Source organism: Pseudochaenichthys georgianus, chromosome 15, assembly GCF_902827115.2.
Source record: "Pseudochaenichthys georgianus chromosome 15, fPseGeo1.2, whole genome shotgun sequence".
Classification (NCBI taxonomy): domain Eukaryota; kingdom Metazoa; phylum Chordata; class Actinopteri; order Perciformes; family Channichthyidae; genus Pseudochaenichthys; species Pseudochaenichthys georgianus.
This window is the reverse complement of record NC_047517.1, coordinates 22458049-22471260: the sequence shown is the minus strand read 5'-3', so window position 1 is coordinate 22471260 and position 13212 is coordinate 22458049. Positions and strand designations below refer to the sequence as shown.

At 47.4% G+C, this 13212-nt stretch overlaps 1 protein-coding gene across 1 annotated transcript in view; it reads left to right on the top strand.

Annotated features, from left to right (window-relative positions):
* hcrtr2 (hypocretin (orexin) receptor 2) overlaps positions 1-13212 on the top strand; it is a 31826-nt gene that overhangs the window by 14464 nt on the left and 4150 nt on the right. Inside the window, exon 2 of the mRNA XM_034101437.1 lies at positions 8414-8592. Within this exon, the coding sequence (XP_033957328.1) occupies positions 8414-8592 (179 nt within the window). The remainder of the gene's footprint in view (positions 1-8413; positions 8593-13212) is intronic.

The following is a 13212-nucleotide window of genomic DNA, read 5'->3' as shown; positions in this document are numbered from 1 at the left end:
GTTTTGGCGACTAGGCCCAGGTTTTGTAGGTCATCATTCGGGAAGGGAAAGAACCGTTTCCGATGAACCCCCCTGGGTCTAGACCTGGTGGTGGTGATAAGTGGTTAGGTCCGGTTGGAAGGGAGAAGGTTGAGCTTGGCCCTGAGTTGGAAGCAGGAGGCGAAGGGGTGGAGGAGGGTTGCGCGTTGACGCCTGGAAGACAGCTGATAGAAAAGGGGAGAGCATATATAGAGGGATTAACAGGTGCGATAATTAGGCTTGTGAATGGAGGGAAGTGATATGTTGGCTAAGAAGTGGCGCTCCCTGTCATCCAGTGGAGGGAGCGAGTATTGCCATGACGAGCAATACGGAGTGTTAGGTCTTCCTGTCTGAACTTGCGCTGAGCTTCATATGTCAATACACCTTAGCTTAGAAAATCTTGAAAAGGATGTGCAAACTAGTCATTATATACAGTCATTAATGAACTATTAGTAGAGAATAACGAATAATGAATATACTTTATAGAGATCCTATTCATATCTAATAATAAAATAATAACATGCTTTAACCACTAGGTGTCCCTTTATATCAGCTGTGCACCTTTATGGTGTAAATACAGCCTATCTACCAATTGGATCAAATATAAAAGTCAGTCTCCTTGCAGTGTTGATACTGCAAGGAGACGTATTGTGTGAAAAGAAATGTAAGATGTTGTTTAATTGCTTATATTTATGATCCACGTCACATCTTCAGTTTTGGCGGCAGTTCTCATGTTTGTCTAGAAGTCTTCTCATCAGGGCTCTATAAATAGAGAATTACGGCAGATATGTAATATTTAATGCAGCCGAACCGTGTATTACAATGCCGTTATGTGATGACTTTCAAAGAGAAAAGCAATGACACTCGGAATAAAGTATTATTGTATTTTTAAAAAACGTTTTCAGATTTCACATCACATAAACACCAAATCCCAGCATGCATTGCGGCTAAACCATCCAATCATCGAGCTGAGGATCTTGCCTACGTCTGTTTCCGGTTTCGTTTATGACCGATGTATTTTGTTATACACACATTCCTTCACATTTACATTTTAATTTGCATTAAAGTATTTCGTGAGGCCTTCTAACATGTTTTTAAATATAACATGAACCGAATATAACATGAACCGAAGCTGTTGCCTGGCAACTCAATCGCACAATGTCACGTCCGTTAATTCCACATTCACACACATGGATTATCATCGATTTAATACATTAATGTAGCCTTTGTTTCTGCTAAAAGAGGTGTCGACCAGCTGGGGCAACAAGAAAATCGGCGTAATCGAGTGTGACTATTACAAAATAAATCATTACGTCGGAGTAGCATTTGGTTGGTATTTCCGGTTATTTCTCCACTGGTTAACATGGGTTAACAATACCGTGTAACTGTCACGTTTGAAATCGTGACATCTTCACGTCTCCCAGCATGGTACATCGTCACATGTTCATGTCTTGCCGTGATACCGGGTTGAATATATGCCAAAAAATTGCATGATAGGAGACCTTTAAAGCGAACCAGTGCCCTTAGGTTATGTCAACCTAAAGCATCTTATTGGCTTTCCTAAAGTTTTACTACTTTCTGTTCCAATGTTTTTCACAATATTATAAGCAAACAAAACCAAGTGCAAGAAACAGACCCTGAACACAAACTCAAGACAGGAAATAAAGCAACACACAGAACAATTAAGACAGTTGAAACAGTTATATTCTGTATTACTTTTTATTTTGAATTAACTGTGAATATGGGTGGCCTATTAATGTGGATTCAACCATCCTCCCGGGATTTATGATAATGTTTTCTTTGATGTGTAGTTCTCAGAGATCAGATGTGGTCTAGATACTTCTGTATTTTTTTGTTAGCGCCTCTAGCAACTTGGTTCCACAAGCAGCACGGGGAGCTGTAAGGGAGACATGCTGGATCAAAAGGAGCTTACTCATGTCCTTCTCCCAACTGTACAAAAAAAACATATGCTTCCAATTTTAGTAGGTTACCATTATTGTTGAAGCACAAATGGACAAAATTGTCTGTAGTCTCATTTATCTATTTGTTAACAACCAGCTTTTAAAAAGCTTCAAAAGTAGTGTAAAGGCAACCGAACAACAAATATTTGCCTTTGAAGGATATGGTGTGAAGCTTTTCCAGACGCGTGGTGTTGACAGCAAATCAGGTCTTCTCTTTGAGTGCATTTAATATGTTTATTTGGATTGCAGGATGATGACAGCAAAACAAGAGCCGGGTGTTTAACTGATAACTAAACAACTAACTGTGATAAAGAAATAAACCGAAATTAACTCAAAACAAACAGAAAATAAGCGAAAACACGCACGGTTGAAAAACTGTGTGGCTTCCCTCTGGTGATTCCCAATCCCTAATGCTGTGCCCCTGTGTCCTCCCCTGAAATTGGCTGAGTCCCCGCTTATGCCCAGGTCAATTCAGTAGTATCACAGCACCTTCATATACAAATATTAAAATACATCAAATTGGCTGCAACAAGTAGTTTTAGACATGACTTGATAGGACAAGCACAGATGTATAAATAACATTATATTACATGTCACTTGTTAGGCGCTTTTACCCGAAGCGACTTACATAATTAATACTGTGGGCAATCCCCACAGGAGCAATTTGGGGTGAAGTGTCTTGCCCAGGGACACTGCAGTGGGGATTGAACCAGAACTCCTCTTATCTGAGGATCAGTGCACTGGGCCACAGCCTCCATATATATACTGTATTAACAATATTTTATTCACAAATTCCATGTAGCTGCTTCAGTTTCATTATCGAATAAATATCACATGTACCAACGCAAGAGCACCGTGAAACATTGAACACTAAATGAAAAGGCTCTCTAACTGCCACTGCTTGCACTCAATATAAGAGGATTTTTTCCTTTGGGTCCTGCCTGCTTCACTCAACCCTGACAGTATGGTTCTGATGAGCAGGTGGCACCTTGTGTAGTAGCCTCTGCAAAAACTGTATTTAGGTGTGTGTGAATAGGAAAATGTCTGCTTTTTTTGTAAAGCTCTTTGAGTGGTATAGCTAAAGCTTTAAAAGTGCTATATAAATGCCGTCCATATACAGTAGGTCAGCCATCTGATCTGCCTCTTTTAGAGCAGGGTCAAATCAAATGTATCTGCTGAATGTGCTGACATGCTACAAGTATAAGGCAGCACATTCAGAGTATACTGCAAGTATGGAGAAATAGTTGTATCTAACTTTCAAGCCATTAAATCCAATTCCAAGTACTTATTTAAAGGTTACATGATTGGTGGTTAGGGTTAGGTTCCATCTTCTAATTTACAGTATATTCCAGGCAAAGCAATTAGCCTGTTAAAGGTGGGGTAGGTAAGTTTGAGAAACCGGCTCGAGATACACTTTGTTATATTCCATGGAATGCTCTTACCATCCAGATAGCAATGAATATCTGAAGTGCTTTGACAAAAAATCCATAAGAAAAAGTCATCTGTGGAAGCCGTAGTACTGTAAAAAGCACGACCAATCATTTTAGCTGGCCCGGCTAAAATAACTGGATGGCCTACCTGCCTGTCAGCCTTCCATCTGTGCAAAAACTTATCTCGTGCCCTCATTGGTCATGTGCACGTCCGTGTGTTGGAGGGGCTCTGTAAGGAAGTGGCAGAATTTTTGCGGTTGTGTATTTTCAAATTCTAGCGCACTTGAGCTGGTTTCTCCAAAATGACCTTTAACATTCAAGGTACCGTCTCTTGAAAATAACCTAATGGACATCTTGTACTTTATATTGTACTATTTTACCAGTGGCAGAAATATATTTTCTTTCTTCTTAAAAAAAAACAAAAATATGGTTTTTGTCACGGATGAGTGAAGGAAGCAGGACCCAAATGCAGATAACCTTTGAGAAACCCTTTATTTCAAGGATAAATGATATATACAGAACAGAACACTCTCCGGTGAACTCCGTCACCAACAAACAATGACCCAACACTGAACACAGACAGAGACAAGACTAAATACAAGAAGGGGTAATCATGACAATGAGAAACACCCGGGCAGGGGAGGAGAAACACAAGGACAACAGGTGAACACAATCGGGTAATCAGGGAGGGAAACAGACAGGCAGGAAATGGGGGTGAACACTTAACATAATAAGACAGGAAACCCAAAGACAAGAAAAACACCAACCCAGACAAAACTACAAACGTGACCTAACATGTGAATTGTGACAGAACCCCCCCCTCAAGGGACGGATTCCAGACGTCCCTAAAAAAACAAAAAAAAGTCCAAAACCCCAAGCAGGGTGGGCGGAGGGGGTCCGGAGGACGGGTCTTGGGCTGACAGCCCAGGAACACAGCGGAGGACCAGGAAGGGGTCACGGGCGGACGGCCCGAGGGGCAAGGTACAGTCCAAAAAGGGGGATTCGGGCGGACTGCCCGGGGACAAGGCAGAGAACCAGGAAGGGGTCTCGGGCGGACGGCCCGGGGTCAAAACAGAGTCCAAGGTGGGGACCATGGAGGACCGAAGGCAGCGGTAGGAAGAGTCAGGGACCCGGGTCCGAGGGCGAAGGCAACGGCAGGAAGAGTCAGGGGGCCGGGCTCGAGGGCGAAGACCGCGGCTCTCAGGGGGCCAGGCTCGAGGGCGAAGACCGCGGCTCTCAGGGGGCCGGGCTCGAGGGCGAAGACCGCGGCTCTCAGGGGGCCGGGCTCGAGCCGGTGTTGACCGGACAGGATCAGGAGGCCGGGCAGGAAAGCGCTGATGGGCCAGTTCCGGAGATCAGGCAGGACCCGGTGTCGGCCGGACAGAAACCGGAGCCGGTCGGACAGGCTTCGGCAGGATCCCCCACGGAAAAGGACCAGGAGTTGGCAGGAACCCCGGCGAGACCGGTGATGGACATGGGGCTGGCAGGGCCCCCGGTAGAACCTCCAACGGCACGGGATATAGGGTTGGCAGGACCCCCGGCAGAAGAGTAGACGGCGGGACCTCCAACGACACAGGACACAGGGTTGGCAGGACCCCCGGCAGGGGAGTATTCTGCGGGACCCCCAACGGCACAGGACACAGGGTTGGCAGGACCCCCGGCAGGGGAGTAGATGGCGGGACCTCCAACGGCACAAGACACAGAGCTGGCAGGACCCCCGGCAGGGGAGTATTCTGCGGGACCTCCAACGGCACAGGACACAGGGTTGGCAGGACCCCCGGCAGGGGAGTAGACGGCGGGACCTCCAACGGCACAGGACACAGAGCTGGCAGCACCCCCGGCAGGGGAGTAGACGGCGGGACCTCCAACGGGACAGGACACAGGGTTGGCAGGACCCCCGGCAGGGGAGTAGACGGCGGGACCTCCAACGGCACAGGACACAGAGCTGGCAGGACCCCCGGCAGGGGAGTAGACGGCGGGACCTCCAACGGGACAGGAGAAAGGGTTGGCAGGACCCCCGGCAGAAGAGTATTCTGCGGGACCTCCAACGGGACAGGAGAAAGGGTTGGCAGGACCCCCGGCAGGGGAGTAGACGGCGGGACCTCCAACGACACAGGACACAGGGTTGGCAGGACCCCCGGCAGGGGAGTAGACGGCGGGACCTCCAACGGCACAGGAAACAGGGTTGGCAGGACCCCCGGCAGGGGAGTAGACGGCGGGACCTCCAACGACACAGGACACAGGGTTGGCAGGACCCCCGGCAGAAGAGTATTCTGCGGGACCTCCAACGGCACAGGACACCGGGTTGGCAGGACCCCCGGCAGGGGAGTAGACGGCGGGACCTCCAACGGACACAGGGTTGGCAGGACCCCCGGCAGGGGAGTAGACGGCGGGACCTCCAACGACACAGGACACAGGGTTGGCAGGACCCCCGGCAGGGGAGTAGACGGCGGGACCTCCAACGGCACAGGACACAGAGCTGGCAGGACCCCCGGCAGGGGAGTAGACGGCGGGACCTCCAACGGGACAGGACACAGGGTTGGCAGGGCCCCCGGCAGGGGAGTATTCTGCGGGACCTCCAACGGCACAGGACACCGGGTTGGCAGGACCCCCGGCAGGGGAGTAGACGGCGGGACCTCCAACGACACTTGCGTAGGGGCTTGAATAGGGAATGGAGAGGGAACTCGAGCGGAGACTTGAGAGGGGACTCGAGAGGAGACTGGAGAGGGGACTCCAGAGGGGACTAGAGAAGGGAACACGAGAGGGGATTTGAGAGGGGAACTAAAGAGGGGACTCGAGGAGGGACCAGAGGAGGGAACTGGAGAGGGGACTCGAGAGGGGACTCGAGAGGGGACTCGAGGGGGAACTGGAGAGGGGACTCGAGATGGAAACAGAGGGAACTCGAGAAGGGACTACAGAGGGGACTAGAGGAGTAACTAGGGAAGGGAACTCGAGAGGGGAACTAGAGAGGGGACCCGAGGAGGGACTAGAGGGCCTAAAGGAGGGACTAAAGGAGGGAACTGGAGAGGGGACTCGAGGGGGAACTGGAGAGGGAACTTGAGATGGAAACAGAGAGGGGACTCGAACAGAGACTAAAGAGGGAACTAGAGGAGAGACTAGATGAGTAACTAGAGAAGGGAACTCAAGAGGGAAACTAGAGAGGGGACTCGAGGAGGGACTAGAGGAGGGACTAAAGGAGGGAACTCGAGAGGGAACTGGAGATGGAAACAGAGAGGGGACCCGAGGAGGGACTAGAGGGCCTAAAGGAGGGACTAAAGGAGGGAACTCGAGAGGGGACTCGAGGGGGAACTGGAGAGGGAACTTGAGATGGAAACAGAGAGGGGACTCGAACAGAGACTAAAGAGGGAACTAGAGGAGGGACTAGAGGAGTAACTAGAGAAGGGAACTCGAGAGGGAAACTAGAGAGGGGACTCGAGGAGGAACCAGAGGAGGGAACCCGAGATGGGACCGTGGCAGCCGGGACCAGATCCGGGTCTGGAACCAAGGCAGCTGGGGTCGGGACCATGGCTGCTGGGACCAGAACTGGGGCCGAAACCCTGGCTGCAGGGACCGGAATAGCCGCCAGAAACATGGCTGCTGAAGCCAGAATCCTGTCTATAAGCTCCAGCTTCGACGCCGGAAACACGGCCGTATAGGGCGCTCCCGGAGCCGGGACCATAGCCGCTGGGGCCGGCCCTGGAGCCGGAAACATGGCTGTATGATCCAGCTCTGGAGCCCGGATCATGACTGTGTGGGGCGGACTCGGAGCCGGAAACATGGCTGCGGGAGCCTGCACTGGGGCAGGAACCATGGCTGCTGGGGCCGGGACTGGAACCGTGGCTGCTGGGGCCGAAACCGTGGCTGCTGGGGCCGAAACCGTGACTGCTGGAGTCGGGACCGGAACCGTGGCTGCTAGTCTGGACTTGCGACTCCCTCTCTTAGGAGCCTTTTGGAGGCTCCGTGGGCCTCCAAAAGCCAGAGTTCCAGAGAACGGCTCCTGGACAGGAGCAGGAACTGGGGAAGAAGCAGAGGTTGACTCCAGACGGAACACGCCGAGACGTATGGTGTCAGGTTGGGAATTGGGAGGTAGGGAACTAGCATGCCTGGAGCTAGCAGGCCGGGAAAGAGGTTTGACCTCAAAGCTGCCCAAAAAGTCCTCCACCCACTCGGGGAGCAACTCCCTCAACCAGGGCCTTGAGGTTACCTCCTGGCGTGCCGCAGAAATAACTGACTGCCTCTCTTCAGTACTGGAGGCATATCGAAAGTCATTCCTCAAGCATGTTAACTTGTACTTCACCGCGTACAAACTGTCTGCTGGGTCCATTCCTGGTTGGGTCATTCTGTCACGGATGAGTGAAGGAAGCAGGACCCAAATGCAGATAACCTTTGAGAAACCCTTTATTTCAAGGATAAATGATATATACAGAACAGAACACTCTCCGGTGAACTCCGTCACCAACAAACAATGACCCAACACTGAACACAGACAGAGACAAGACTAAATACAAGAAGGGGTAATCATGACAACGAGAAACAGCCGGGCAGGGGAGGAGAAACACAAGGACAACAGGTGAACACAATCGGGTAATCAGGGAGGGAAACAGACAGAAAGCAGACAGGCAGGAAATGGGGGTGAACACTTAACACAATAAGACAGGAAACCCAAAGACAAGAAAAACACCAACACAGACAAAACTACAAACGTGACCTAACATGTGAATTGTGACAGTTTTATTGCATTGGCAGATTCAAACTGCAACAATAGCAAGTATTTTAACATCATCAGATGATATATTTTTATTTCATACTACATTTTCATTGTCTGTAGGCACATTTCTAGTCGATACATACTTGCCAGAAAATATGTGAACAAGACCAGCATTAATTTAAATAAATTCTATGATTGACAGAAATGCCTTCAATACACTATTAATGAACATTTAAAGATACATGTTGACATCTATTGTGTCCTGGGGTTATCTTTTGATTGTGCACCATTTTCAGTTTGTTTTGCAGTGTGGAAAAACCGTCACATGCGCACCGTGACCAACTACTTCATAGTGAACCTTTCCTTTGCCGATGTCTTGGTCACCATCATCTGCCTCCCTGCGAGTCTCGTGGTCGACATCACAGAGACCTGGTTCTTTGGAAAAACTCTTTGCAAAGTTGTGCCTTATCTGCAGGTAAGAGGAACAAAATTAGGGTATTAGAAATGTTGACGAGATGCAAACCACTCATCAAAAAAGGTAAATGAAGCATTATGAAGTGGCAAATAAAGTAATATTGTGCAGAAATCAGTAATGTCGGTTGATGCATGGACGAGGGAATGTTAAAAAGCATCAAACCAAACAAACCGAGGGGGATCAGGCATGCCAGCTTTGAAGGCTTCAAGCCCAGCAGCCCAGGTGAACTACCTCCAACTGATGCTTTCTTCTCTGCTTGGCTTTTTCATGAAAGAAAAGGAGGAAAGAAACCATGCAAACCATGCCAAGCAGAGCAGGAAGGGAAAATGCCAAGACCTTTAGTTTTTTCAATTACTCTATTTACTGTCATCCCATCACATTTTCCCTTTGATGTTAAACCCATGGATATTGAATGGTTTGGGGTTTTTTGTGTTGCTTTCTCCATTTGTTTAATTCTATGCAGCATTGTCCCCACTGTGCCAGCACATCGGCCTATAAGAATCATGTATTCAATCGAATGCTTGCCAGATTTATGTTTACACTAAGTGGATGCAAACACAATCTTTACTAATCCTATATTCTATCCACTTATATTTCATTTTTTACAACTCTATGTTATCTATCTATCTAAAGACCTCCACCGCATCACAACGAATGGTGTGACGTACACAACGTCTTTTGAATGGATGCAGCTGTAAACAGGGATAACATTGATTGAATTTATTCAATACATGGGAAATATTTTCCTGCTGGGCTGGCTACCACACATCTCATGGCATTGAAATAGCAGCTTATTTGAAGTCCTTCATGGTCATATTCATGCCATGTCCTGTTGTGTGCTTACTGAGCCACCTCATGCTAATCCAACAGGAGGATCTTTTTTTCCAAGATGTATTCCCACTGCACTGGGGAATTACTTAAATTCTCCCTGAATTTTAATCAACAGTCGCCTGGCTTTTCCATGCTGCAGTGCTGTATTACCTTAGAGGGGATCATCCCCAAGACGTGAAACTGTACTGCTATCTTCTTTCGTAATACATTATGTTGTAAATCCAATTCCTGAAAGAAATGATAAAAACCGTAGAGGAAAGTGAGTTATGAATAAATGTTTATGTTTATTGTGCACAGCTGTATCCCCTCTCATCGGGCTTAACTGAAAAACCCCTTTGAACCGGCCCATTTGTTGTTAAATATTTATTTAAATGAATGAATCTTTCTCTTGTTAGTCAAGGAATTCAATGTATGATGGTTGGTCCTGCTTTTGTGTTCCGTTTTGGTGTAAAATGTAGCCTACATTTAAATACAAATATAATTATAGTAATGTGAAAGCCTTTACTCTGAAAATGTGTGTCCTGTAGATCCCCACGTTCACCACAAACCCACATTCAGGACTGTGAATTTTAAATCATTTAACTCCTGAATATCTTAAACAAAACAATACAAATAATTGTTATTTATCAAGATCTATAGATTGCCATTTATGAAATAGCTTTCTTAATAGCTATGTTTTAGTGACGTTCAAGATCATTAAACATGACTTAAATTGTTAAAAGCGTCAGCTAAATGCAATGTAATGTAATGTAATACATGAAACTCACGAGAGTCACTCCTCAGTCTATACTGTGTTTTGTTTCAATTCATGTATCATTTAGTTACAAATATGTGATATATCTGAACAACAAAGTGGTCAAAAAATGTTTTATTCATTTATTGGAAACATTTTCATGATCGCTTTTTTCGTTTATCAGATTCAGATTCAACTTTATTGTCATTACATAGTACATGTACTAGTGACGAAATGTAAGTTTAGGCATCTGACCAGAAGTATGCAAAATAGCAGTGCAGGAGTCTACATAATGAGAATAATTATACATGGAATTTTTCTTAATAGAATAATTATAAATAGGCTATAAACAGATGAATATATACAGTGTAAACGGCATTGACAGTAAAATATATAAACAGGTGGGTGGTGGTGAGTATGGGCTTGAGTCTATCAGCGGGCAGAGTTCAGCAGGGTAACAGCCCTGGGGAAGAAGCTGACCCTGAACCTGCTGGTCTTGGACCGGAGGCTCCTGAGGCGCCTCCCCGAGGGTAGGAGGACAAACAGATAGTTTGCAGGATGAGAGGTGTCTTTGAAGATGTTGTGCGCCCTCTGCGAACACTGTATCCCCTGGATGTCCTGGATGGCAGGGAGTGGGACACCGATGATGCGTTGGGCGATTTTCGTCACCCTCTGCAATGCCTTCCTGTTGAGCATTGTGCAGTTCCCATACCAGGCTGTGATACAGCTGGTCAGGATGCTCTCAATGGTGCAGCGATAGAAGTTAACCAGAATCTGAGGAGAGAGGTGATCTTTCTTTAGTCTCCTCAGGAAAAAGAGACGCTGGTGAGCCTTCTTTACAATGCTGATGAGAGGTCATCGGATATGTGGACCCCCAGGAACTTGAAGCTAGACACACGCTCCACCGCCGTTCCATTTATGTGTGTGTGTTGCCTTTCGATCTCCTGAAGTCCACAATGAGTTCTTTTGTTTTTGTTGTATTAAGTGCCAGGTTATTGTCAGCACACCACTCAGTCAGATGCTGAACCTCCTCCCTGTAGGCCGTCTCATCGTTGTTGTGGATGAGGCCGATCACCGTTGTATCGTCTGCATACTTGATGATGGTGTTTGAACCATGTACAGGGGTACAGTCGTGGGTGAAGATGGAGTAGAGGAGGGGGCTCAGCACACAGCCTTGTGGGACACCGGTATTTAGGCTGAGGGTCATGGAAGAGAGATTATCCAACCTGACATGCTGGGGTCTGTTGGTTAGAAAGTCTAAAATCCAATTACAGAGGGGGGCGTCGATGCCCAGGTCGTTGAGTTTTGTGATTAGTTTGGAGGGGATGACAGTGTTGAAGGCTGAACTGAAGTCGATAAACAGCAGTCTTGCATAGGAGTTGTTTTTTTCCAGATGTGAGAGGACGGTGTGAAGTGTTAAGGAAACAGCATCTTCTGTGCTCCTATTAGTCCGGTATGCAAATTGATGGGGGTCCAGTGTCGGTGATAGGCGGAAGATTTAAGCTGTACTATGGCGGTGGTTTTAAAGCACGTGGGGACAACAGTTTGGGCCAGGGACAGGTTGAAAATGTCCGTCATGACCTCAGTCAGTTGCCCAGCACAGGCTCTGAGAACGCGGCCTGGGATGCCATCGGGTCCAGCAGCCTTGGGTGCATTAATCCTGCTCAGTGTGGTGAAGACGTCAGAAGGTGAGAGTGTGAGAGGCTGGTGGTCTGCAGGGGGAACAGCCTTAGTGGCTGTCTCCTGGTTGTCCCTGTCGAAGCGAGCATAGAAATCATTCAGCTCGTTGAGGAAGGAGACGTCATTTGACGGGAGAGAGGGGGTGGTGGGTTTGTAGTCAGTGATGGCCTGAATGCCCTGCCACATTCTTCGGGGGTCGGAGTTATTGAAGTGCTCCTCAATCCTCAGTTTGTAGCAGTGCTTGGCCTTCCTAATGCCCTTCTTTAGGTGAGCCCTGGATAAACTGTAAGCCCGTTCTTCACCTGATCTGAAGGCAATGTTTCGTGCTTTCAGTAGTTGGCGAATTTCTTTATTCATCCACGGCTTCTGGTTATACATTTTAACAATGGCGTTTATCTTTTTTGAGAATGAGTTCTTATTTCATTTAATGTATTTGGGTCTACAACAGATGATACAAATGTTTGTGTCAGTAAATATGTACTAACAGAGGCGGGGGTGTTTGTGAAAAATAATGGGGACAGAGCTGGCTGCTGTCAGACGATCAGCTGTGCGGCATCATCACAAACGGACGTCTCTTCACGTCCGGAAGAAAGGACGTCCCATTGCTCTTAAAACTCATTTCCCTGCTACTCGTGGTTTCCTTGCGTCTCTCCATGCTTCCCTGGTAGGAGGGACTAAACGCAGGGAAACGACGCAAGTGAGGGACGCAAGGATTCCATTTAATCGACCTGAGAAGGACCCATGGTGTATCCTCCCATTCGTCTCCTCCCTCACCCCTCCTCGACTCCTCCGTGTGCGTTTCAAGTATTGGGACGTCCTTCAACATGGCGTGTCTTGATCGATTTCCGGGTCAAGTCCCGGAGGAGGGGAAGAGAGGAGTCGAGGAGGGGTATTGAGATGAACCTATAGGTTCCCTCATTTTTCTTTAGACCTTTTTAAATGAAGGAAGTAAGTCATCAAAGGGGATTAAGTTCACCATGACATCCTTGAGCTAAACATTTCAGAGAGATGGAGCTGACCGTTTATTTCCCACAGGACACAAACCAACCACCACGTTCCACATGTAATGTTCAACTCTGCATTTCACAAATCCATTATTGAAATCTGGCTTAATCTGTTATAATTGTTGCCTTTCAAAGGTTCCTTGCGAGCAAGGCATGTGTGTTTTTCAGACCGAGGCGAGAGAACACTGCTTTCTATCAAAGAGACAACTAAAAAGACGAAGAAAATTGTCTGTGACCCTTGCCTTTTCAGACTAACTAAACCCTTTCAAAGACTGCTCTCTGGGGCTTCACAGTGCATTGATAACCAAAATGCCATCATCTTTCTTACAAGACTAGCTTAATGTGTGCTTGACTTCTACAGAGGTTCAATCA